The 27,394-nt window shown below is 38.9% G+C and overlaps 1 protein-coding gene across 1 annotated transcript; it reads right to left on the bottom strand.

Moving 5' to 3' along the window:
• Positions 1-27,394, bottom strand: MEGF10 (multiple EGF like domains 10; the record flags this gene model as incomplete). The annotated part of the gene is made up of 5 exons (XM_079331716.1): positions 1-93; positions 5,054-5,154; positions 5,840-5,941; positions 8,611-8,742; positions 27,234-27,394. Coding segments are annotated over 5 exons (589 nt in total), but the record flags the coding sequence as incomplete, so codon positions are not given.

Raw genomic sequence — 27,394 nt, 5'->3', positions numbered from 1 at the left:
CACTGGAGCAGTTGGGTCCTCCCCAGCCAGGCTCACACTGACAGGTGTTAGGAGCAATACAACGGCCATGGACACACTTATCAGCACAGTGAGCTGTCAGAGAAGGGAATTAAAAAAAAAAAAAACAATTAGAGAACTCTTACCACTAGGAAAAATATTCTTAAAAATATTCTACAATAGATCTAACCCAGTTCTTCCACATCTCATGCTCTCTTAGAAGCAAAATAAATACCAGTATATTAATGTTTGGTAGTGTCACTTAAAAATATATTTCTCTTCAGTCTCTTCTATTTCTCCTAAGATTGAAGATTCCAGTGAAAAATGTTGTTAGTATTACTCAACTTTTTCTGAGGAAATGGTCCAAATTTAATGAAAAAAGAGTCAAAGTATGATCCAGGTTGGAAACCTGTCTCACAATGGTCCTGGGTAAGAGGTTCTGGTTGGCCCTGCCTGAAACTTGGATGGGATGAGTTCCAATGGTCCCTTCCAACCTCAACCATGCTGTGACTCTCTGAAACAAACACGCATGCCAAGAAAAAGAGGGGAACTTCAGCAGGCATCCACTCTCTTGCAACAGCATGGATAAAATATGATTTGCAACACACCAGTGTTTTAATATCAGCTTTTCAAAGTGATTGTTCGGTTCACACAATGAACAGTGCAGTTGAAGGATAAACAAACAGTGACCGAGATTAAAGTAAAGCATGACATAAAACCTTATGCATCACTGCAACCTTTACTCTAAGTGCTAAACAGGGCTACCTGAAATTTATTCTTTTTTCTTTTTTTTTTTTATGATTTACAAGCACATTTCTAAGTTAAGTCTTTGTTTGAAATAGATCTTTTATTTGAAACATCTAAGAAAAAATTGAAATGGCTTTGATAGCCAGCATTATCAATGACAGAATATAATACATCCAAGAGGAAAAACCCCTGACCAGCAATGATTTGCTGGCATCACATTAATCACAAAATATCCTTAGCTTTCCAAAATACATACACTGTAATAATTTTCCTTCTACTCTGAACAACAATAAAATTTAGAAAATGTGCACAGGATGAGATTTTTCTTTGTACCAACATTTTCAGAGAAATTAAAGCAGAAATCTGAGTGCTATAACAATGAAAACAAAGTTATCAAGGGGAAAAAGACAAAGTCGATGTTAAAAAGAAGTTTAATGGGGCCTCATGCGAGTCACTGTGGTTCTGAACGGATTGAAAATGTTCTAAAGCAATTAGGTAAAATACTTGCAAATGTTCTGGGTTTTTCTCTAATTAAAGATGATGAAGCACATTGGTCATCTTGACATTTAGTATGTCCAAGAAAAAGGAAAACCACATGAAGATCAATCATATACAAAATAGAAAAAAAATTAATTATACGGGATCCCAGACATTAACTGCTTATTTTTACAGTCTTTAGTTTTCATTCTCAACTATTTCTAACAAGCTACTTTTCAGACATGCATTAAAATGATCTTCATTAGAAATCAACAGGGACAATAATAATTTTTAAACATTTGATGAAGCAAGCCATTAATACAAAGCTTTGTTGCCTATTTATGTATTATGAAAAACTGTGTTTAAATAATGAATCACAATTTTCCATTAGTCTTGTAACTTGAAGTGAATCACTTGTATCTTTGAAGATGCTTCCCCAGTTAGTGCCACCTTGGGCACTGAGGCTCTCCCCAAACCAAATGTGTGAAAAACCTTGCCAGCAAACCATGAGGCAACAGGAGGTCACTGTAAACATGCAGTGTGAGCACTTGTATGAATAACCCAGGGAATGCAAACATGTTCAGCCCAAATTTCTGAGCTCCGAGCCTTAAATACAATACAGCAACACTCCACCACCTCCACTGAGACAGCTGGGACAGAACAGAAAAATAAAGAAGCTGCAAGACACCAGACCTATCTCCTTGCACTGCTCCTCATGCCACACAGCACACAGATCCACATCCTGGATATACATAAAAATCTATTCTCTAACCAGAAGAAATTATTCTCCAGGCACCTTCTGAGCTGATTCTTGGCAACTGAATCCCTACATCAGTAAGGAACATTTTAAAAAACAATATTGCAGAGGATATGGTGATGAGAGAATTTACTACACAGAGATATAAAGAGGTGAAGACAACAGGAAAAGCACCTAGAAGAAGCTGAAAGGCATGAATGACACCAGGAACAAATAAACTACTTTCTCTTGGTTTTCTACTGAATTGTTGGGCACAGTAATAAAAAAAAAATACTTATATGCAGGTGCAGGTGGAAAACTTAACATGAAGGTTTTTTTTTTTTTCTGACAAGTGTGAAGAAGCACCATAAACTACCTGGCACCAATTGCCATGTCTTCTTTTTTTGCAAGGGAAAGCTCAATTATTGTATGAAAAGCAATCTAGGTTTACTCTTGCACATTTGCTTTTACATCTTATTTGCCCTCTTGTGCCTTATTGTTTTTTCAAGATCTTTTTTACACCCTTGCCTTCATTATCTGATTTTAAAAGAAAACTTGAAAAAATATATCTTGATCTTTGATGATTTATTTTAGATCTGTTGCTTTTTCACTTTGAAAAGCCAGCCATAAACCAGTTAACATAAAATTGAAACACTTCAGTTGCAATAATGCACATAAAGTAAATGATGGCACAGTTTAACTCGAACTTCCTTCAAATTAATTGAAACGAGCATTTGTCATGGGAAAAAGTCAATTGTCTATTAAACTGTATTATAAACATGTTTATTCAAATAAATCCTTTGCTTCTATACTGTATTCCACAACATACTCCATGTTTAATCCTTTTTTCTGGTGCTTGATGGCTATTTGCTAGTATAGTAAATGATATCCAGCTATGTAAGATAGATGGTTCATTTTCAATTTCATGTTTTGAGGAAATTAAACAGGCATAGCTCTCCACTGAAGTTCTTAGAAATGGACTACAATTTAAAAACTAAGCGAGGTTAATGTTCAGGCTGCCAGGTACAGTCAACCTTTGCTTGTGTATCCATCTACAAGAAAGACATTAGAAAATGTCTTAAACCTTCTGAAATCTTTCTTTCCAGGAACATGCTTTAAAAAAAAAACCAAAAAACCCTTTTTGAAAAAGTTTCAAGTCTGTAGCTAAGCCTAGCATCCATATGCCAAATCTGCTGGGATTGCTACAGACAGTAGCAAACAAGTGGCAGGAAATTCTTTGGAATAAATAAGAAATTTAGTCAATCACTCAGCCTGGGGTAGAGTTGCTAAGGCCAGGAGTAAGCTCCTTCATAGAACTTCACAGAATTATTGTTCTGCCTTTGTATCTGCATATAAACTGCATTCAGATAATCTCAGAAAGTGCATTAGGTCTAAACACAGCTACATGCTCCAAAATAACAACCTGAGGTCCAGTTAACCTGCTGTTCTACAGAGGTACTGGCAATAATGAAGACAGAGGTGAGAAATACTATACATTATTTATATAATCTATAAGCACAAGTTTCATGAGAATGGCACAAAGCACTCTTTTTTAGTGAAAGTTAATTAGTACTTACTACTAGGATATCTACACTCTTATAAAACAGTCCAAGTACTGACCCCACATAATGTTGGATTCAAAATTAAAATACAATTTCTTGTCAACCCACTTGAAGACAAAAATGAAATGGCACAACTGATAAAACACATTCCTATTGTTTTTGAGAAGAAGCAATGAAATTTCAATTCATGCAATGTGGAGTCATTTTTCTAATTTACCTTTCTAAACTGATAAGTCAAACAAAGGAACAAACAAACAAAATATCAACAGCACCACAAAGATTTTAGCCTTCTAGAGGTATCTTACATCCTTCTTCTAGGTAACAAAATAATCCACTCTGCACAGAAAATAAAACCACAGTAATTGAAACACTCCAGCTTGAGATCACGAAGACTGAAGGTCTCTCTCTTCCAAGGTCAAATAAATGCAAACTCAGCTACACTGGAGGATCAGTATTTTCACATAATTTAAGGTCTGAGGCATTCCAAAATCACCTCAGAAGTCAGAACAGATATGTCCTGAGTATCATTATCAGGCATATTTTTATGTAATAACAGGAAAAGTAGTATGTCCGATGGTATTTGAATTTTTCAGGCTCTGAATATCATTGTGTTAACACAATGAATTTACTACATATGCTATAGCTATGTGAAAGCTGTAGTCACATAAGAAAGTCACCATCACACTTGACATCACATGACAAGTCAAACTGTAACACTTCAAAAGTATCCTACCCAATAGAAGAATTAAAAATCATTATTCATACATGCTGCATAACAACCAAATGTAGTCAGGAATTGGTTCTTGTAAGTCTAAGATATATATATATTATAAACAAAAAGGCTAAAATCATTGCCAATTTGATATCAGATAAATAATTTTTTTTTATTGTTTTGACCTTGCTTTGGCACATGCAGAAAATGTTTTGAATCAAGGGGTTTTTGTTCAGATTCCAGGATGTAAAACACGTTCTTAACAAATATAATTTTAAGACCTCCCTAAACCTGTACAAGGCCACACAGGAGAAAGACCTGAGCCTAGGTTGCCACCAGACTCCCCAGACACAAATTTTCACAATTTAAGTTAGATGAGGAGACAGGGGTGTGTGCCACCCAAAAAAGGTGCTGAGACCTCCATAGCTGTTACAGACTTCTGTATCTCCAAGAGAGGCTCAGCATGAGGATCTACTGGGGTCTGTAGCAAAGACTTCCACTTCCTCACAGTTTTAAACCTTGTGTTTATTTACTGTGTTGGAAAACACACTGATGCTTACACTGTGCATTTTCCACATGATCATTAGTTAGAACCACATCAAGGCTGGCTGGCCACTTAGACATCTAAAATCCAATCCTCCTGTCATTGGCACCTGCACAACCCCAACTGGCTTCAATGAGAGCTGCACATGCATCACTGATGAGTAACTGAGCTCTTGCAACTCAGCCTCCAAGAGTCACCCATCACAGGGGAGTCACACCAGCACATTGATGGCTGCATGGAATTTCAAAGCCAAGAAATATAAAAAAAGCTGAACTTACGGACACACATTTCCCTGCTTTCAAAGAATCCAGGGCAACACTGGGATTTGCGCCTGTACATCGTTTTCTCACCGTGTCTGTAGGCAGTCCGGTAACTGATCCTGAAGAAAGGAATGAGTGTTTATCAAGCATCTTGGCTCAGAAGCAAGAGAGGAAATATTCTTACAAATTTTAAAAAACATTCAGGAGTCATAAAAAAAGGGGGAAAATGCTCCAAATGGTCTTGATTTATCTTTTGCCAAATTCAAGAGTCCAGGGGGTTCCCTGACATGCCTTAGGTTCATGGGTAGTCAGAAAGCAGGAAAAGAATAGGGACTTTTTCACTTGTGATGGTTCATATTTATGGGCATATTCCTCTGAGAAAAATGCTCTTTCCAGATATCACCAGTTTTTAATCATTCAATTCTTGCTTTCTGCTTGCACAGGTAGTTTCCCTTAACAAATCTGTTTGCTTTTCTTTCAAGAAGTATACACTTACTTCCCTCAGAACGCAACACTGCTAGCAGCTAGGGGTTCCCATGATACTTCTGAATAAACACACCTTGCAGACTCTGGAGAACTTAGTTTTCCCTAAGCTGTTTGTTTTCTGTTAGCACTCTGTGGGATGGCACACCCCAACCTGCTAACAAAATGTATGTCACACTGTTTGGACAGGCATTTTCCAGTTGATCATAGATCACAGTCAGACAGTCTGGACACTACAGCTAAAAAATACTACATATCATGCTTGATTTTGAATCAATAATCTTAACAACATCAGCAAATTGACAAGATTAGAATTTATACCTGTGTCGCGTACACTTGAACCAGTTTAGGATGTCAGTACAACTGGTGTAGTAAATCTGATCAAAAGGATGTGGATACGACTCTTGCACTGTAACTGAGTAACTGGGGAGAGACAGAGAGAAAAAACAGAGACCATCAAGCAAGTCTTTTTAGTACAGCCCCATTTAATTAGGTCTTTTACAGAATGGAAGAAATATAACAAAATACTTATATCTTAAAATGAGACAGAAAGCATGCAAAGAAAAAGATGCATGCAGAGAGTCATCATGTTTCTACAGTGCAACACATTTGAAGAAATTCTGATTACTCGACATTTAAAGAACACTAATGTTCACCTAATTTTTTTTAAACTGGAACAACTGTATCTCAAATATGCAGCAAATGGAAGTAATGTGTGTGTTCTTCTGTGGAAACTTTTATTAATGCAACTGGAAAATTTGACAACTAGTTAAGGAGCCAGAAAACGAGGTTTCTTCTGTTATTACTCAAAACAGAAAAATAGGACTTTCTGAGAAATTTCTTGTAAAAACTATATCTGGGCCTATAGGAAGATACCCAGTGCATTTAGATGCTAAGTGAGTTTTAACACAGAAAACGCCTGAGTAGTAATTACATAAAAATTATATTACAAGCATACCACTAAACATTCTATTCAGCAATCAGAAATTAATGAATATGAAGACCATACTTTCTTTTGCTTACTGGATAATTCTTAACAGAGAAGCACCCAACCACACCCCCAGAAATACTATACAAAATCCTACTCTTATTTTTATCCCAAATTACACAATTATACAGTGTTCTAGAAACAAATCCACACTGAGAGCCTCCAAAGCTGTCAGTAGGGCAAGAGGAGCAGAGCCCTGTCGCAAAAGGGGAAAATATTGAATCATCCTAGAAAACTCTTTAAGAGGTTGTTTGTACTGGCAGGCAGTCTTGGATTGCACAAGGGAGCTTGAAAATAGAGGAATGCGTGGCAAGCTCCTGCTGCAGGACTGATTCCCAGGATCAGCCAAACACTAAATAGCCCACTCAGCTCTCTCTCACTTCCACTTACACCCTCTCTGACCCCTGAAACCCCACTGCTGGGTGACAGCCACAGTCTCCTCATCCTGCTGTCACCATCTATAAGGGGAAGCACATCCAGAGCAATTCACCCCTAAATGCACACACCATACTTCCTGTTTTCCTGCATGATGGCAAGCAGCCCTAATCCACCCAGCTGTCCCAGCCCAACAAAATATCACTAGGATGCTGGTGCTTGCCTGAAGCTCTGCACTGCTACCCTGAGACAGGGCATGCTCTAACCCTTCTCACAGTTCATTTGTAAAGATTTGCTCATTTTAGTACTGACTGAGGCTTAAAGCACACAACAGTGCCAGTGGCAGTTGAGAGCTTCTGTCTGGGGCTTTGCCCTTTCATACTTCTGCCCCTTTGTCACCTGCTTTGGGCAACAGCATGAACGTTTCACTTAGTTTATTTGGAGCTCTGCTCTGTTTTGGAGACACAGCATAAGAAGGAAAAAAAGTTCATGCAACAAAGTGGGCATGCTTGCTAGATCATTTTTCAGCGTATTTTTCCTTTTGCAGACTTTGATTAGCTTGCTTTAAGTTATATTATGCAGTGTAAATAGTTGTATTTGGGGTTTCTTTCTCATTTTGCTTTCATTATGTTGTAGCTTCCCCTCAAAACACTTTTACCTACAGAAACTGTAAACAAAGCACACATAATATTGGACAGTATCCACTAACATTGTAGACAAATGCCTGACTACTATGAACAGATATTTAATATAGTGACTACCTCATATACACATTGTTGTATGAACTCTACAAAGCAGCTGAGGCAGAGGTGTCAAATGCTTCACATGAAGCTCAGGCAAATTCCTAAGCAAAGTCCTAAAGTGCTGTGTTTGTTTTTTTTTTTAATAGAGAGACTTCATGAAAAAGTAAATGTAAGTTTCAATTTCCTTTGTCAAGATTCAGCTACAACAATCACAAATAAATGTACAGTGGCTTAGCAGACCTCCCCATGATAAAGCATAAAACACAGTTTTACACTAAGCACTGCAAATACTGATGTCCTCAAGTGAACTGTGAAAATTAAGACTTCCTCATGGACCAGCTGATCAATTACAGCATAACAATTATAATAAGACCAGAAGTCTTGTTTTCATATCATAACATTTGCACAAGGAAAGAAGTTCAGCAGATGCTTGAGGCTCAACCTCTCCAACCCATTGTGGCATTTTGCAATTCACATGAAATTGGATGAACAAGCAGACCAACTACATTGATGATGAATTTCATTTTGCATGTTATAAATTTTTGAACCTCATCAAAATAATTAAACAACAAATCTTAATTCAGATCCTGTGAGTGCTGAATAGGAGAGAATCAGCATAATCAAATTTGGCCAAATTCCAATATGGTTAATTATATTTTGCATATGAAAAACTTCTTTTCACCTAAATTGGATTGGAAAGAACTATTTTTACTCACTTCTTGTACCCCAGATGGTTGTGTAAGATTGCTAGTACCACTGTGGTGCTTTTTTGCGTCCTAACACCCAATGCAACAATGCATTTCAGCCCACTGTTAAATAATCTTTTACTTATCCATGAACTCACATGCCCATACAGTAAAATTATTTTTCCCCTGTTTTCAAATTCAGCTAAAAGCCTTCAATAATTTGAAGCATGCCAAGTACAGTAAAGCAAAATTATTGCAGTGTAATTTACACCACCTATTCTTCCCAAACACAAGTATTACCTTTCCCAGTGGCTACACACATTGGGATCTTCCAGATTCAAAGACACAGCTGAACCCATCCACTGGTACAGGAGTATGACAGGGAAGCCAAAAAAGGAGTTGAAATGAAGAATCATCTTTCCAAAGAGATGACTGTGAGGAAAAAAATTCATACTTTAGTAATATTATACATAATATAAAGTAGCTAACAATGTTGACCCATCTGTAGTCAACCTAAGGCAAGGAGCAGTCAAAGGAACACACACTGCTTTCCCAGCAGCAGCAATGTTATGCCCATTTTGGAAGAAGAACCCAAATGAAGGAGTTTCACACGAGGTCAGCTGGTGGACAAACTGCATCTCAGCGGTCCTGCTGTCCTCTCCAGCTGCCCACCCAGGCTGGGTGTGCTCAGACAGAATCTGCCCACTCTGACAGCCAGAGCTGAGGTTTGGAATAAAGGCTGGTACTTGCTCAAGACCTCAAAAATGGGGAGGCTCAGCTGTGATACAGCACCAGGCACCCTGCACATCCCTCATTTTCAGGAAGGGTTTGTACCTCTCTTCCTGCTCCCCCATAGCCAACACAGTGTCTCATGTCACCCTGCACAGTCACTGTGCTTTAAACTTGAATCCCCAAAATTTAATTCCCCCTCCTCAGCTGTCTGTACAGTTTCCAAACAAAATGAATATTCATTAAAAAAAGCTGTTATAGTAACTGGAAGGTCTAAGAAGACTACCCTAACACTTTTACTGAGCAAATTATTTTAATTTGCATGCTGAAACACTCTTAATCCAACTGGTCATTAATCCAGAAATGCCTGCATGAATGCTATTAATATGTAATTTATTTGTAATGACTTAGGCTCCATTTCTGTTTCAGTGAACATTTGACCTTATTTCCTCACTTACACACCATTTCTAACATTATGCAGCCACAGAGAACAAAAAAAAATTAGGTCCTTGAGTCTAATCTATAGTATGAGAAAATAATTTCTAATAAATGTTTGATTTAATAAAAATCTTTTAACAAAGTAAATGAACCCATAATTAGCAATTTCTTACTTTAGATATTATGGAACAGAACAAAGCAAATTACACCATCACTTTATTTTATGAGAAAAAACATCGCAGGGCCATGGAATAAAAAAAGAGACAAAATAATCTTACTCAACCCTTACTTCAAAAGTCAACATAAAAAAGTTCACAACAAGAAACTATGATATTTAAGCATCTGAGGATACAGAGATGATTACACTTTGCTAAATTGTTCTTGGAAAGTCAGGCTGCTGAATGATATATCATGGTCTCTAGCTATTTCTCTGTGTGCAGTGAAGTAGTCAGTGTGCATTATTTAAAGAGCAGCTGTATTTTCAGCTAATAACTGCAGTCAAGTGGTGATTTCATTGAAAATACTCTGATTAAGCAGACCGTAAATGATATTTCCTTTTTTTTTCTTTTATTCTCAACTTCAGCAACTTTCCTTTTGCAGGATACATTTAACAAAATTTAAAATAAAAAAAAAAAAAAATTTGCATGAACTCCCTAGAGTAAAACTTGATTACATTCCAGATCTTTTGCTTAATTATTAAGGAAAATCAAAACAGAAAATCAGTACAACTGATTAGCATTGCTAAAGTGTTGATATTAGCAATAAAAGATGTAAGTCTCGCTGCCTATGGTTTGCACCAAGAAAAACCATTCAGAGATTAAATTTTTTGTAGATATATTGTTCAAATTATCTCACCAATAACACAAGAGTATTTTCACTATCTACACGTACACAGAACCTGTAGTTTAAGTACTGAAAATGCTCATTTTGAGAACGCTTTCCCTGTGCAAATTAGTACATACATGAGAAAAAGCCCAACAAAATAAAGCTCATCCTTGGTGTTTCACCACCAGGACTTCCATAACACAGCACTATAATATTATTGCCTGTTAGCTTTTTCTACAGCATTTGAGGCAAAATCTCTTGTTGAAAAAGCTGTATCCTTATTCCTACTTTGGGGAAGAACTTTAGGCAGGTCCAGTGTGTGGTCAGGCCAGACTTCTGTTTCCCTCAACTTTAATCTAGGCCTATGATCTAAAAAATTTAACAGGAAAGCAGTGCAGCTGCATGAAACAATTGTAGAGTGCTTCCCTAAATCTCTATGAACTAATTAAGGAAATTTAACTTGTTATATATCTATTATATAAAAATCAGATAATCAATAACAGTCACATTAAAAAAATAACCTGATCACCTCAAGGTTTATTATAATTACTAACAAGCTCATATTTAAATGGTGTAGTAGGTGTACAAAATATATTCCTATAAATTACAGGTACCCCCTAAAATACATCTAAGTTTGAGCAGCTACACGAATTGCATTTGTCTCACCAGTACACTGACGAAAAATCCTGTAGATGCACTATAGAATTACTGACAGTTAACCATTAACACCCAATATCTGAGATTTTTAGGCACTTTTTCTGCCACTATCAACTGTGTTGACAGTTTTTATTTGGTTTGGGGTTTTTTTCCCCATGTAGAGTACAGGATCAAAACCAGAGAAAGAACAGATAACTTAAAAAAAACCCAAAACAAAACAATACTTTTTCTTTATAAGGTGAAAACTAAGACATGCTTACAAATTAATCTCTCCATCCACCCAGAGCTGAGCCACAGGCAAAACTGAGGGCACATATCTCCCTCAGATTTGTTGATATAATAATTTGTTGTAACTAAATACAGGTGGAACTGGGGGGCAGGGCAGCAGGAGAAAGTATGATGGACATCAAAGAACAAGTAAAGATTGCTCAAGGCTGCAAACAAATATTTTTTAGTCAGCATTATCAAATGCTGCCAGAGAATTAACCAGGATTTGAACTGCATGAGCAACAGAAAACAACACGACACAGTTGCTAACATGACATAATGGACCCAAGACCAAGGGAAATGCTGATGCAGCTTTCCCATTACTGTTGCAAAAGCATTTTTACCATTGAAACATGAAAAACGCAGCAGGAACGAGCCATTTAGTTAGAAGACAAACTCCAGAGTAGTGAGAGCCTTTCCTACTCTGTTGTGGCATCTCAAAGGCTTTACAGCACTCAGTCCTGCCTTTCTGCAATGATAGGGCACAGGGACAGCAAAACATTTTCTGAGCTGCAAACCCATGGGCTATTCTTAATTGCACTGACAAGGCATCGACCTGCAAGCGCTACTTCAAAAAAGAAAAAAAAAAAAAAAAAACTTTCTCTGTCCATCATAGTTTTCTTCAAATTTCAGACTGAATTGTAAACCAAAGTCATTCATCTGCAGAGCCCCTTGCAGGTGTCCTTGCCTTCACTCTCCGCAGAGCACCTCACAAATTTGGTGACTGCAACTGGAAACTACAGCTCCATGTAAGATAAGAGTTTTTGTAAACATTTTTGGGTGAAGAATTGTTTGGTCTTTCACTTCCTACAGAGTCTTTTCCATAACACTCTTCCCTCCTGAGGCACAGCTCCTCTACGAGGGACACAATTTCCTTATAAAAACATCTTGCATCTCTGTGGATGTCATGCAGAGCAAAATTTGAATCTGACCTAATCTTGTCAATGATGATTAATCCTGTGTTACCTTCCGTGAAAAAAAAAAAAAAAAAAAAAAAAAAACCAACAACTGATTGCTTTTATTGATTACATTAGAGAATTAATGGATGTAGAGCAGAAGGCATTTTCCCTTTGGAAATCAGTAAATCACTTTGACACTTTGTCACAAGAAATCTCACTTAAAAAGCAAATACAAAATAACCTGAATTTGGACCATTATCCCACAGACGCTAGGCTAGCTGAAGATATACAGTCACAGCAAATGGACCCTGACTGATTTTTTCCCAAATTCTCCAAGCATGTCACTCCAAAGGTAGCAGTGACTGTCACTGTCATGGGGAGCTCAGGACAGATCAAGCTGGTAGGGCTGCCTGACAGAAAATGTGTGGGATCTGCCCACAGCCACCATGAGAGTTTGCTAAAGAATAACCCAATAGTCCCCTAAACTGAAGTGCCCTAAATTTTTGCACCCTCCATGATTAGAGATTATAAGAGCACTTCTTAATGCAGCTTAACCAGATCTGACCCTCCTCACTTGTGCTGCTTTACTTTCAAACCTCACTGTGAACAGAGTGACACAGCTGGAGAGTCCAAGGGTGTTGAAGATGTGCTAAGCATGTGATGTGGCAAAAACAACTCATTTAGACTGGTGTCTCAAGAATAACCAAATCACAGGCTGAGTGTGCTGGAACAGGTCTCCTTGATGGAGACAGATATGATGCTACTTTTTTCAAGTTACATTGCCAAGAAAAATAAATCAGCAATCAATTATCATTTTTCTTTATTTATTAGAGTACATAGTTTTTATTTTACAGTCTCTCTTTAATTATCAGATGCTTCTAAGAAAATGAGGTTTATGTAATCACAGTGTTTGTCTGTGTGTTCTGGCCTCATGCCCAATAACTTGTAAATTTATTGGTCATTTAAACTGGAAGCAAGAGAGGGGAAGAAGTCTTGAATTGTGGAGTTCCAGAGAATCGATTGATAATACACAAGTCTGGAGGAGACCAGGCTTTATTTTCCCCTAAGTGATGGAATTACTAGTATTGAAAGCTACAGCATCACAGTCCTTTAATTAATACTATTTCACAAAATGCGTCTCTCTACCATTCCTCCATGTAAATGCATTAATACATGACTTGATCTTAAATAACAGAGGCACTCTTCAAACTATTTTGAAGTTGTAAAGTGGAGTCAATTTTGAAGTAAATTTTGAAGTTAAACTGTATTTTTTTTTTTCTACTTAAACACAAACATTTTCTGGTGTAAGCCTGGAGAGGTTGGGAGCTATCCCACTGCACATTGTTTTGTAAGCATCAAACAACCTCCTGGATTGCAATTACAAGCACAGAATGAAATAAGGTTAACTGCAAAATGGGAGGAAACATAAAACTTTACCACTCAGTAAATATGTGGATTTGCACTAGTAATGCCACATGGTTTCAGATGGAACAAGTGGCCAGATAGCATGGATCATGCTGCAGCAAAGACCCAAAAGCATGGGAATATTGCAACAAGGTCCTCAAGGACTCTGTCCTTCCCTGCAGAACACTCACAGCAGTATCCTTTGCAAGACCTTTTCTTACTGCAGAAGATCACACAAGAGTTTCCTCTAGGAGCTGTCCTCTAGAAAAGCAAGATTCTCTTTGGCCCATTGACTTCACTTACTGCCACTGAGCAAGAGTTTCTGAAACTGGTAGGCTGGCAGGGACCAAATATCCACTTACTTGTCCTCCCTCAAATTAGCACTAAAAGGGCAGGAAAAGACAATCTGCACAAGGCAAGGAGGCATGGTAAAGACAATGCCATCATGCCAGATATTTTGCAGATGGAGTCGTCATTATTCCTCAGAGGAAGGCTGCCAAACATCACAAACATAGGGTCACTTCACTGTAGCTGTCATTGTCTCCTAAATTAGGGCCCTTTCACCTAAAAGCATTTTGGTTTTTTCCAGACAGATAGCAAGTATAGGTGTTGAACCATTAAGGCTACCTATACCCCATGGTATTGTATGTTTAAAGATTAATTCTATGGGGAACCAGTAGGACAAGTTGTTAAAAACCCTTTGATTAAATGGGTCCCCCTTTTTCCCACACACAGATGAAAATTTACCAAATAAAGACAGTTAAAGCCGTAGAATCCAAACCAAAGTTTCTGAAAAAGCACACTTTGAGTAGATGAAATAGCACCTTGAACATAAATCCTGATATACTTCTTTTACACAAGACATTTCAGGTGAAACATAAAAAACTATGCCAGGACCACACACAGGTAGCACCTCTCAGCCCTAGGCATCTTTCCCAGGGTGGACATTCAGAGTCAACAGTTAGCTCTCAGAAGAAAAGGCAAATAACATATAATTCAATAGTCTATATTGTATAGGCTTGAGACAAAAATCATATCCCCCTCTGCTTTTCCCCCCTCCTCTACCTTTCTTCTTTTTTAAATCAATATATTTTAAAAATATTTTTTCAAATACTGTGTTCCTTACTGAAACATCTCTTTATATTAACCCCAGGTCTATTTTAATAGTATAGGTGAAGACTATAAAATTAAGTAAAAATGGCTGAATGCATGTGTTTAAGGAGAATTATTTCTGAAATTAGGTATTATTAGCATGCATGAAAGCTTTATTATAGAGTAACATGACAAAGATATCAAAAGTATCACACTTTTGTTGTAGTCTCTCAGCTATATACCACATAGATTTCTAATACTCTTTTTTTTTTTTTTTTCTCCTAATGGGAATCACAAAAAAAGGACATTGCACTTATGGATGTAACTGGGAAAACTTTGTGGTTGCTGACAAGTTGCCTGGGACAATCCTGTGGTTGCCTAAATACACCAATGCCCTGGTTCCACTGCTGTGGAAATTATCATTCATGGTTTTACCCTCTCTTGAACAAATTTTCTGTGACCCCCTCTTTTCCTATTACCAGCCTTCCAGACACCTTGTCACTTCCAGTTTATTCCAGGATATAAAAGAGTACAATCAAAAGCCTCAGATAATTACTTCAGCTTCCTTTGCAATTTAGGATCAATTTCAAATGTGCCCACCTTCCTTGAAAAGTCTTCTGCTTTTCAGACCTCTTTGAAGACACCCTCTGTTTCCTTCCCTCCCCCATCACATGCATACTCTCTTTTCCACATATATTTTCATCATACATTAGATTCTTCTCTTTCCTAGACACAGCCTCTGTTATCACTGTCAAAATTCTTCAGTCTGCAGATCCCTGCACTTGTCACAGCCTTTCACTGGACTCTTCTATTATGAAAATCAGACATATGAACTCCTGCATTTATTTATAACTTCTACCTGCTAGTAAGATGCTGCAATTTGTGAAGAAATTTCCGGGCAACTCTGTTTCAGTACCTTTCATCCTTGTAAATCATCGAGTGAAATGCCATTTTACATGTAACACCGGGCAGAAAATAAAGTTGCCTTTCCAGCCAGCTCCTGAGTCCATAATTTACACCAAGCATTACACTCCTGTAAATCTTTATGACAGCTTACAAACGTCACTTTCCAAATTACCTGCTTTAAAAACCAAAATTAATTAATTCTGGTGCCATTTCCCCTTAACATCTTCTGAAACATTTCAATGCATTACAGATCAGTTTTTCCACCTCCAGCAATCAAAGTATCTGTAATTCACTGCACAAAGCCTCACACGCTACCACCACCCTACAAAGAAAATTCAAAATATTTTAGCAGAAGAATGGGGAACATAAAAGGGTTTCCTTTGACAGTTTGTTCACTCACTTCTGTCTTTTATTTTGGTTATTTGCAGAGGTTGGAATGGATGTATTACTACAGCACTCAAAGGGTAAAATACAAGAACACAATTCACAACTCGAAGTGACTGGTTAATTCTAGTTGTTTAACAAACCACAATTAAAGGGATAAATCTTATCTTCATTTAAGTCCTGAAGAACTTTCACAGCGATTACAACACAATCTCAAGAGCCTACAGAGAGAGCGACATGCAAAAAATGTTTGCACAGTAAACTGGCATAAACACATTACATCCTCCATAAATAAATTTAAAACCATGTTTGCAGTTGTGAAATTCTATTATTTAGTCTCTCTATCTGACAGAAGAGAAAAAACAATTCCTGGGGTGAAATTAAACTTTACCAGGTTCCAGTGGTGTTTGCAATTTTTCTGCAACTGAGATATATAAACGTGCAAGTGAACGTATACAGGCATAAATTGGTTCAATGCACTCCAAGAGTATCAGCTAAAACTGTAGGACAAGATGCTGTGCTTGAATGAATAAATAAAACCTCCAAGAAATAAAACTGCTACCAACACTTGCGACAGGCAGTAAAAGAGATGATTCTTTCTAAGAATGACCAAGTAAACAACTTTGCATTTTATGCAACAGAGTACTTTCACAGCAAAGCTTCCTATTCTGATTTTTATCAGTTTCTCTTACCATAAATTTTAGGGCACCTCAAATCATTAAATTAATTTTGTCTAATGATGACTCAGAGGCCTTTGAAAAAAGTGCCCAATAAATCAGCAGAAGAAATTAATGATGGCAAATGCCTTAGAAGCTCCAACAACTGGAAGACTTTTTTAGGTTGCAATTATTACTGTTTTTTAAGAAATTTTCTCTTACTTTAATGTGTTAATTTATCTGGGTTACAGATTATCTGAAACCTTTTTAAATGCATGCTGCTGATTTCAGTTCAGGGCAATTTGAACCCAGTAAAATCAAGACCACATTTTTATCAACTTGAACACAAAGCCCTAAATCCCACAAAATATTATCCTTCATGACACATGTTGACTTCTTTAAGCCTGTACCTCTTTGCAGCATGCAAAAAGACAGCAGTAGCACAAGCACATATTTGTCACACAAAAATGGTCTGTTCATATCATTGTTTGACAAAGCACCTTTAGTAACAAGGCACCCTATTACGAGATCTAATTTCTGCAGACATTTGTATGCCAAATTTAAAAAAAAAATCTCTATGATGGTGGGTTTAATGAGGTACTCTGTTATTCTCTGTAATAAAAATTAAACGAGAGAGACAGAATTCTTCAGCTTAATTGCCACATCTGTTATTAGGCACTTTACTTTGATTGACTGGAGTGTATGTGTCAGGGACTGTGCCAGAAAACAGGCAAACTTTGTAAAGCAGACTTATAACTTATAGTCCAACTGGCACTAGCAGCGTCTCTGTTACAGCTTCTGCTGCCTCTCACTTAAAACTACAGGAACATTGGCCTTGGTACAGTCATTTATTAAAAATTAAAGTAAGTAAGTATTGCAAACTGTGCCTCCTTTTTAATTTTTTCTTTTCTTTCTTAAGGTAAATTAAAAGCAGTCCCTATTTTTAGAAGGAAGAGCAATGATTACCTGAATGCATGAATGTGTCATCTCTCATTAATGGATGAGAGAGACATGAGCAACCCAGAATTTGGAAATTGCACCACATGAAATGTCACATTCAGTGGTGCATCTGCTGCCTTATTTTGCCAGCAGATGAGCAAAGGACTGGGGGGACAGTGACAAATAGCACATCATTTGCAGAGGGACTGGACAATCACAGTGAGGGAGCTACTAGGAAGACCAAAAATGGAATGGACACTCTCCTCTGATCTGCATGGAAACTTGTCACAAAACCTGAACTCAGGAACTGCATTCCTCTGAAATCCACATACCATGACACCTGGTGAAAACCCTAGCTATCCTGAGCTGGCCAATAACTGGTTGTATGACCAGCTTTTTTTTTTTTTTTTTTTTTTTTTTTTTTTTTTTTTTTTTTCTCTAGAACCCAAATTCTTAGCATCTACTGTCCTGACATAGCAAAAAGACACTTTCTCCCTCCACTAAGTTCTTTTTCCCAATTTCACACAGGCTTTCTACCAGGAGCACAGAAATTCATGTTGCTATTGTAAGCATGAAGACTGACAGGCCAGCTGTAATATTGCTGAAAACTACGTTTCATCCACTTCACCCAGTAAGGAGCAAGGGATTATTTGACCTTCCTTACCAATTTTCTCTGCTGCTCCAGAGAACACGAAGAAAGTTAAAAGTATGTGTGGAAGAGCAATAAAAACTGCACCAATACCCACTGTGTCCTCTGCTGAAAGGCAGAAGGATGCTTCCGTGCTGGAAGCTGAAACAAAGCTGTTCACCATGAGCTGGGCAAGCCTGACCAACCTGTCAGCTGTCCACTGAACTAATCCATGTATAAATCTTTCTTCTCTCTGAAGGGCAGATTGGGACATTCTAAGTCTCCCCATCCAGGAGAGCAAGTGACTTTTTTTTGGAAGGAATCTGCCCCAGTGGGTGAGACGAGCCAGGGCAGATGCTCTCTGTCACTGTCTGAAGGTTTTTGTTGAGCTCTCAGGAGTTCAAGGTGACCCCACACTACAAGGAGGTCCAGGAAGTTTCCACGCAGCTCTCTACTTTGAGATTTCTTTTCCAAATATCTGCTTTCCCTCAACCTAGTGAGTATAGCAAAAGATAGCACTCACTTAAGTACATTTATTAGATACACATTATGTAATAATCTCACATACAGTATTTTAATTGATGTAACTCCCTACAAGATCTACAACACTTCTTCTAACACTGCCTTTTGTTCTTGAAGCTACTCTTAATAACCACTCTGTACATGGAAAGTATTTGGCTCCAGTCTAAGTGTTGCATCTTGTTTCACAAACAAGTCAACAGAAGAGCTGACAACAGAATTTAGGTCTGCTAGTTTCCATTCTCAACCCAATCTCAGGACCCATGCCTCCAGTCCGATATTCTGCCACAGTGGCAATGACATGACCATTGTGCTTATGGTAATAACTGGGTGAAGCAAATCATGAAATACAGACTTTTGGTTCCTAAACATTTACAAAGGAACCACCACACCCAATGTCATGTCTGAGAACTTTTTTTACAGATTTGGGTCACCTCTGCAGAGGCTGATAATGCCCTCTTGTCAGTCTGCTTTTTGGCTTGTTTTTCTCAATGGTACTCTTGTTGGAAACAAGAAGCAATGAAGAAATACACACACATTTCCTTAAGAGAAAACATCAGTGTACTAAAGCTTTGCCATTTCCCTGGAGATGGGCCATGCAACAGAAAGCAGGGTAATTTTCAAAAGTCTATTGAGAGACTCCCACAAGAGAAGAAGATAAAGTGTTTATCTAGAAAGCAGGCTCCAGAAATGTTACTCAGTGGCACTAGATATTTTTGGAGTGAATACCACAGATTTCTACTTAATTCCAAAAAAAACCCCTTATGCAGACCAAGGGGCAGTAGCAGCAACCTCAGGCTTTCTTCACAACTTGTCTCATTGCTAGATGAGAAAGGGTATTTCCTCCCTGCACCCCAGCACTTCTGTAGCAAACAAGTAAAAAAAAAAATCTCTGAAGGTTGTCAAAATATGCACAGAAAGGTTGGCAATCTGCAAAAGCACAAAAAAAATCTTCTCCTGAATCATAGTGGTGTAGACCAGAACCTTAAACTACTGCATCCTTTGAGGTTCACTCACCATGAATGCATATCCTGTTGCCATTATTCATACATAATGCAAATTGGCATAAACTAGCGTTGAGCGAAAAAGAATGGAGCATATCTAAAAAGTGCATTAAAGTAGCAGAGGAATAATATTGTTTCAGAGAAGAGATTAAGTCTCACAGCTCTCTGAAATGGGTTATGGAGATGGAAAAATCTACTGACAAGCAGTGGGGATACCTAAAACAAGGAAATTTGTCTCTTGCTATGTTTTTGTTTTACTCTTTCAACAGCTACTCACCCAATCTTCTTATTCAATAATTAAAAATGCAATCTTTTGTGGATTCAGAGTTTAAACAAGTTCCTTGGAAATAGTGATTTTTTTTCTTCAGCACCATCTCTCTTTTAAAGTGATGGAGGCCTGTAGCACACCTGCACAGCAGAATCTGCAGTGTGTAGTGACTTTAATGTAAGCCAACACTAAAGCACAAAGAGCACTGACAGAAGAGTCCATCACATGGCAATTCTGCTTTTGTCCAAAAGAAAATTTAATTATATATTAGAAGAGGCCAGTTGTTCTGGCTTTGGTGGAGACAGCTTTGGTATATTTGGATGACAGAGATGTGTATTTTTTCACAGATCCTGAAATGCGCGAACAATGGGCCTGGCATCATGAACTTTACCTCAGTTACTCTGGAAGTTCAGTGATCTCACTTGAGTCATTCCTCAATGCAAGTAAGAAAACTGGACCCTCATCCTCTTTTAAAATAAAAGGTATACAGTCAAAAGAAATGAAACTAGCTAAAACTAATCTATTAAAAAAAAACCCCAAAACCAACAGAAATTACATTCTTTGCAGACTGATAAAATCTTTATTAACTCTATCCCTCAATTTAAAATACAAATTTCAGTCTTACTGGCAGGTACTCTTTACAAACAGTTGTTATCTGAAATATCGGTCTGGGGAGGGGAGGAAAAAAAAAGGAAGACGAAAGGAAAAAAAAAAATTAAAATATCAAGTTACTCTTCACTTCCAAACAAGCCTGGCCACAGCTGTACATCAGCTTCCGAGCAACTGCTCTACAAACACACAACAAGCCTTCTGTCTTCCCACAGGGTTTGCTCGGGTCACCCGCAAGTGGTGTGGATTAAAAAGGCAGGAAAGCTCCATTACAGAGCAAGCAGAGGCATGAGTTGAATGGGGGAGCTGGTGGTGCTGCTGGTAAATATCCTGCCCAGTGCTCCGTCCCGAGGGGGCTCCCCCAGATCCGGAGGAGCCCACACACAGCTCCAGAAAAAGGGGCCTAAATCATCATTCTGCTTTCATACTTTCACTGTCTAGAAGGAGGAAGTTAGGAGGGAAGGAGACCAGAGAGTTAAGTGGGCTTTTAATAGGCAAAAAGAGGATAATGAAAGAGGCGGCCTCTGATTTGCAGTGGTGACAGAGTGATGGATTCATGCAGCTGGGTAGATTGTGAAATTTTTCTTAACATAGGAAAACAGTAAAAAGGAGAAGTGACATACTACAGTAGTTAAGGAGTTAAGGCCAAACCTCTTTGCAGGGTGTGATCACCAGTAACTCTGGCCATCATCAGGTGCTACCTCCCATGTGCTGGAGAAGTCAATCCAGCCCTCAAGGCTGCAAAGGCAAACTAGTTGTTTTTAAACAAACACCCTTCTAATTGAAGAGCTGTCCACTCCAGCTGCTGCATCCTATTTACTCAGTAGATTTCCGACCCTGCTCCCTTTGGGACCAAGACTGCCACGGCTCACAACCTGTCAGAAACATTTCTTGGTGTATCAAGTGCTCTAGAACCCTTTGAAGAGGTTAATAAATCACCAAACAGATGCTTCCCACAAACACACATTGCCATTATTTATGCTTAAGTTCCAGTGATCATGAGATGTGTGTATTGACAGGCCAACATGGTCCAAAATTACACTTTTGAGGAAACTAAAACTCAGCCACACATGCTCAAAAGCACATGGAAGGAAGCAATGGAACAAAGAAGCAAAGCAAGTAGAAGATCCACTTGGCCTGTTGGCACACTCCATCTTCTTCCCACTATGTCTGCTCTCAACACCATCTTAGATGTTTTTTGCTGATTATTGACAGCAGCTTCCAAAAAAAACATAAACAAATCAATTATTTAATTTTGTATTTAAAACTTAACCGGACCTTGGTGTGTACACACAACAAACACATGTCTTTTCTCTCTTTTTTTAACATGCAAGTGCTTCCAGTGTGTTCGCATTCTCAGGGTGATCAAGCTTGGTCTGACTACTGGCTTTTGGAGGATCTGATGCCAGTCAACCGTGCATAATGGCCTCTTTGTCTCACTGTCACATGAGCAGCATTGTGTTACAATCATTGTCACTCTGGGCTCAAACTGCAAGGCATGCTTTCACACAAAACACTCACTTTGGGGGCTCCTTTTGGCAGAGCCCTGCGATTGAAACTCTTTTGCTGCTCCTTAGTTAGTCAGCACTGCAACACTGAAACTTTAAAAGTCAGAATTCAAAAGCTCTCATCCAAATCAACCGATTATGAAGCTTCTCTATGGGCCACATGAAGAGCGGGACAAGTAATGTAACATAGCCATCATTTATTTAAATCACTTTTTCTAAGCCCTGTGACAGCAGAGAATTGTGCTCCAAGAAACAGTGGGGGATGGGGAAAAAAAAATCCCAAGTCAAAGTTATCTGCATCTTGAATATTTTTCACAAGTACTTCAGAAAAATGTCTGCAAGATTAAATCAAAACATCTCCACAGGACAAAGACAAGTAACTTGCCAGGTGACAATGTTATTTTTCTACTTGGTCTGTAAATCCTTTAAATTCACCAAGAACACCCAGCCCTTCCCATGAAAAAAAAAAAAAACCAAAAACAAAAACAAAAACAACCCTGAAAAATAGACATATACAAGACTTCCATAAAGGAGAAACTTCAAAAGTTGCTTTAAACATGCTGAACTTGTTGAAACCCTGTACGGATGTCTCTGTTTTCATTAATGGAAAGTATTCTCACAGGGCTGAGACCAAACCATGTTAAGAAAAACATCCTTCTGCCAGTACTGTCTCTTGAATATTTTCTACTGGAAATTTTTGTCGTGTACAGCTACTCTTGAAATACAGCACTACTCACTCTGAAGAGAACTTACAGGGCCTACCCCTGAAGGAAACAGACACTGTGTGGGAAGAATTCATGACACAATGCCTGTGATGTGCGGAAAACTTTGAGAAGCAGTGACTTCTTCCTGAAAGAAACGAGTTTGTGCATGGAACAACAAACTACCAGCTCATGTACCATCTTCTTTCAAGTTCATTTCTCTTTCCTTTGTAGTCTACCAAAGTAACGTAACTTCTCCTTGCCCTGGTTTGGTGTTCTGCCCTGGTACTGCCCATACTTGTGCCAGGTGCTCTAAACACACATTACCCTCCTCTGGATAATATTTCTTTATTAAGCAGCCTGAGCCAGCCTTCCTCCCTCCCTACACCCTCCACTGCTGCTTTGAGCAGATCCTTCCAGATGGGCACTTCCCCAGAGAAACACCACCACCATGGGTCAGGACCACCCTGGGCAATTCTACCCAGACCTCAAATCCCTGCTGGTCTCCTATTGTCCAGCCTGACAAATTCACCTTCTGCATCATTCTAAGGTCGTGACTTCTCTGAGATGCCCCTTGCCTTTCATGCTCTCTTCCCATGCCCAGCATTTCCAGTACTTTACAAGATGCTGGCCCTTTGTTTTGCAAGGCCTTGGTTCCAGCCATCATCAGCAATACATTGGTATTACAAAAAAAATAGTTCTTCACTGTCTCCTATTTGAAGACTCTCATCTAAAAAGAGAGCTATTATTAATCCCTTTAAATGTATGAATTTTCATTGACTTTTGATGAAAAATAACATGACTTCAGCTTGATCTGTCTTCATTATTTAATTGTCTTGCCTTATTTCCTCTTGCCTTTTGTCTTGGGGTTTAGATTATAAAAGGCAAGATCACTTTTTGCTATTGCTCTTGTGCTGTTGTACATCTCCTGTGGCTGCAGTGCTGGACACTAGAGCCATACAAGCTGCAGCTCTTTGTGCCAGTGATCCTAATTCTAAAATAACACACTAATATGTAGTCTTTAAATTTCTTTGAGAAAATAATTTTGCACACACTTGCACCTTGGTGTGTCCAACAAAAACGATCTGGTAGGGTGAGAAGTGTGTTCTTTTACAGCAACAGAAAAACAATTAAATTTCTTTCCTGAAGTCACACAGCAAGTCAATGTCAAAGTCAAAATTATGTTTTCTGCTGTATCTTTTCATTGTCTTTCACATCAAGAGCTCAGAATTAGTATCTCACTGCTGACTATGGGCTAACAATCAGATACAAAACACTGATAAAACTGGAAGAGGAGACTGTCCATATTTTAATATAAACCTAATATGTACACCCAAAGGCATGAACCACAAATCCTTACACAGGCAAAACATCAACTGAAGACCAGTTTTAATGTGTTAATTAACATGTATGCTGATACAATCAATAAAGCTATTTCAGTAAAGCAAATCCCACTTCAGAATGTTTCTCCTAGTCTTCTGACAGATGATGATACATACTCTTTTCATAAGTTAAAAAAAAAAAACATTTGGAATATCAAGACACAGATTCTTCTCACAGACGAAAAAATACTGCAGTTATATCTACGTTTATGCCAGGCTGACTGGAGCATATGAAGTCAGTACTAATTACTGACAAACTAATCTGTTAATATTAAAAATCAAGATCAAATTCCTGGCAGTGAATCAGCAACATAACTACTATATTCTGAAATCTGATTCCACTGGCATCATTCATCAAGGAAGACACCACTCAACAGGAGTAAGGATGTAAGATGTACACCATTCCTGTCCATACCTAAAGAAACACTACTCATCCACACTGTGTTCCATTAAAATAAAAAAATATATATTAAAAAAGGATCACATCCATCTTAAAGTACTATCTACATAACTTTGGGGTTTTAAAACCAACATATCTTTGGTTAGACTAAAACTGTGGCACATATACAAAAAATCTGGTTATCTTCCTCAAAAGCCACTTGCTTCCCCTAGTAAGAAGTGAAAATGCCTAGATAAGAAAAAGTAATGTAGAGAAACCATGCAAAACTCCTGCCAAGTAATCTGAATATAAATTCAAAGGATCTTCACCAGCTGCAATCAAAAGCCCACTCCAAACTGTGCTAGATGTTAATCAAACTTAAGTATGTTAATGCACAGTTCTTGTGTTCTTTGCATAGATGAGTTAATTGCTTTTGTTAACTGCACTGGCTTCCTTAGGGGGGTCTGTGTACCCATACAGCTGAACAGCTGATTGTGCAAAACATGGTTATGCAAGTCACTAAAGAATTGTTCACTTGGTTAAACCCTTCTGCTCACCTTAAGAAAGCTCATTTAACACTGTAACCCTCGCACAGATCCTCCAGGTGCCCACTCCTACCCCACCAGTCACAGTTAAAATGATATCCAACTTTCAAGTAGACATTTAAATGGTGAAATTTATATACAAAGGGCTAAGGCCTCCCCCCCCCCCCAATAACAAGGTAATACAGTTTCTCTCTGTGAGGACTCAAACCTGGCATGCACAGCCCCTCCCCTGGAGAGCTCTGACACCTCTGGACCGTTTTACCACCTGATACACCCAAAAAGGGGAACTCTATTTCCAGGGAAATTAAGTAGACACAGCCAGTTGACTTTACACAGGTCACTGAGCTGCCCACTGTTTTGAATTTTTTTTTGTCAGATGAACTATAATCAGTGAGCAAAACCACAAATTTCATAGCCAGTCATGTGAATTGCTCTTTTCTGTCAGAGACTTGTAACACACACCAAAGAGCCTAGAAAAGCCACGGCACCTCCACAGTTAATCAGCAGTCAATACTAAAGTGGTGCTACTGATTCACCCCCTGTGGGAGCACCACACACTTGATTGTATGACAAGGTCACATGGTTGGCTGTGTAAAAAAAAATAAATTAAGTTTATTACATAAGGTGCCATATATTGATGCTATGCAGGTGCATGAGTTACACAGGTAAACAAGCAGAAACTTGGTCCTTAAATTACAGTTTGTCCAGCTTATTAAAAATTTGAAGCACACTTGCCTAGTTGGTCTTTCTGATTTGAGATGGGAAATCAAACTAGACATGCTAACACCATTTCATTTGCAGGGCCACTAAGTAGCAAGCAATATAGTTATTTGGTTACCCAGCCTGTTGTTTTCCTAAATTCTGTCTCCAGCTCAGACAGTTGTACCCCCCACTGTCTCCACTTCTACAAGAACACCCATACATAATTACATATGCTTTCCTCCAAGTATTGTGCTATTGGGCATAAATACCATTAAAGGATGTTGACAAGGCAACTGAAGCCAGCTTTCAGTTTCAGTCTCACATCAGACATGCTGCTCAATCAAAGAATCTTAAGACTTTTCAGCAAAGGTCTACAGCCTATCTGCTGGGAAACAAATGCTACTCTCCAGACTTGTCTTTTTGGGCTTTTATTCTTTGTTCTTCATGACACTGGATGAAAATATTTTTCCTATACAGAGCCATTATGTTAATCAGCTTTCTAAGGCACTGCTGCCAAAGTTGAGTTACCAACTTGATAAAATATACTATGAAGCATCATCTATACAGATGACATATTCTAAGTGATGTTTTAAACTCACAGTGAGAAGTTGGTACTTACGAAGAACTTCAGTGATTCTAGGCACTGATTCTAGGAAATGCATATTCTCTTTGACTACATTTCAGTACTCAAAGACTGGCAGCAACGTTTAAGTAATTAATAAGATTGCTGAAAGCTCTCAATTCCCAGCTCATTCGAGGAAAAGCAGCTGCGTATTTTTCCTAATTGATTTGTGCCTACATTTCCAGATTGAACCTACTCCTTGGCTGAAAGACAAAATAAGAAATGTTTACGCTACTCTTACTGTCGCCAAAAGAAAATCTGTGCAGGATACCACACAACTGAGAATTTCTCTAGTCAGCTTCTGCTGAGGGACATATGCTGGAATGAAATCAAGGTATTAAACAGATGTGCATTTTCATGTGTAGGTCACGCTAATTTACATCTATACACAAGTATCCCCCTATCCCAATGTGTACACTCGCTCCAGTTTCTGCTCAGGACTGCCAAAAGTCTTCCATGAAAACGAAGAGTAAACTTCAAAAAGAGACACTTAGCAGGGAAGGGAAGAAAAAAAAAAAAAAAAAAAAAAAATGTGCTCTGAGGAGAACCTGAACCGACTCGTCCGGGCTCGGGACCGCAGGAGCGTTGCCGCATCCCGCCCCACCACCCACACGAACGCGGGACACACACGTCTGGATGCTCTGCAAAGGCGGAGGCACCGCGGGCAGCCCCGCATCCCACCCGCTCCCCGAAGGATGCTCTGCCCAGGGCAAACTCCGCTCCGGGAGCGACGCCGTCTCGCCTTCCCTTCCTCCCCGAGGCTGCCGCGCCCGGCACCTGCGGGACGGGACGGGACGGGACGAGACGGGACGAGACGGGACGAGACGGGACGAGACGGGACGGGTCCGGTCAGTGCCTACCTGTCCCGCGGGCACCCTTCCTGTCCGACCGGCCACCGGGAGCCGCCGCCGGGAGCCGCCGCCGCCGGCACTTGAGCGAGGGCGGTGCGAGCGGCGGGGCCGGCGGGGATCAGCCCCTCCTCCGCCTGCCCCGGACCGCCCCCGGCCAGAGCCGCAGACAT

The sequence above is a fragment of the Erithacus rubecula genome (genome assembly GCF_903797595.1).
Source record: "Erithacus rubecula genome assembly, contig: SUPER_Z_unloc_7, whole genome shotgun sequence".
NCBI lineage: Eukaryota > Metazoa > Chordata > Aves > Passeriformes > Muscicapidae > Erithacus > Erithacus rubecula.
This window is presented reverse-complemented; position numbering and strand designations above follow the sequence as displayed.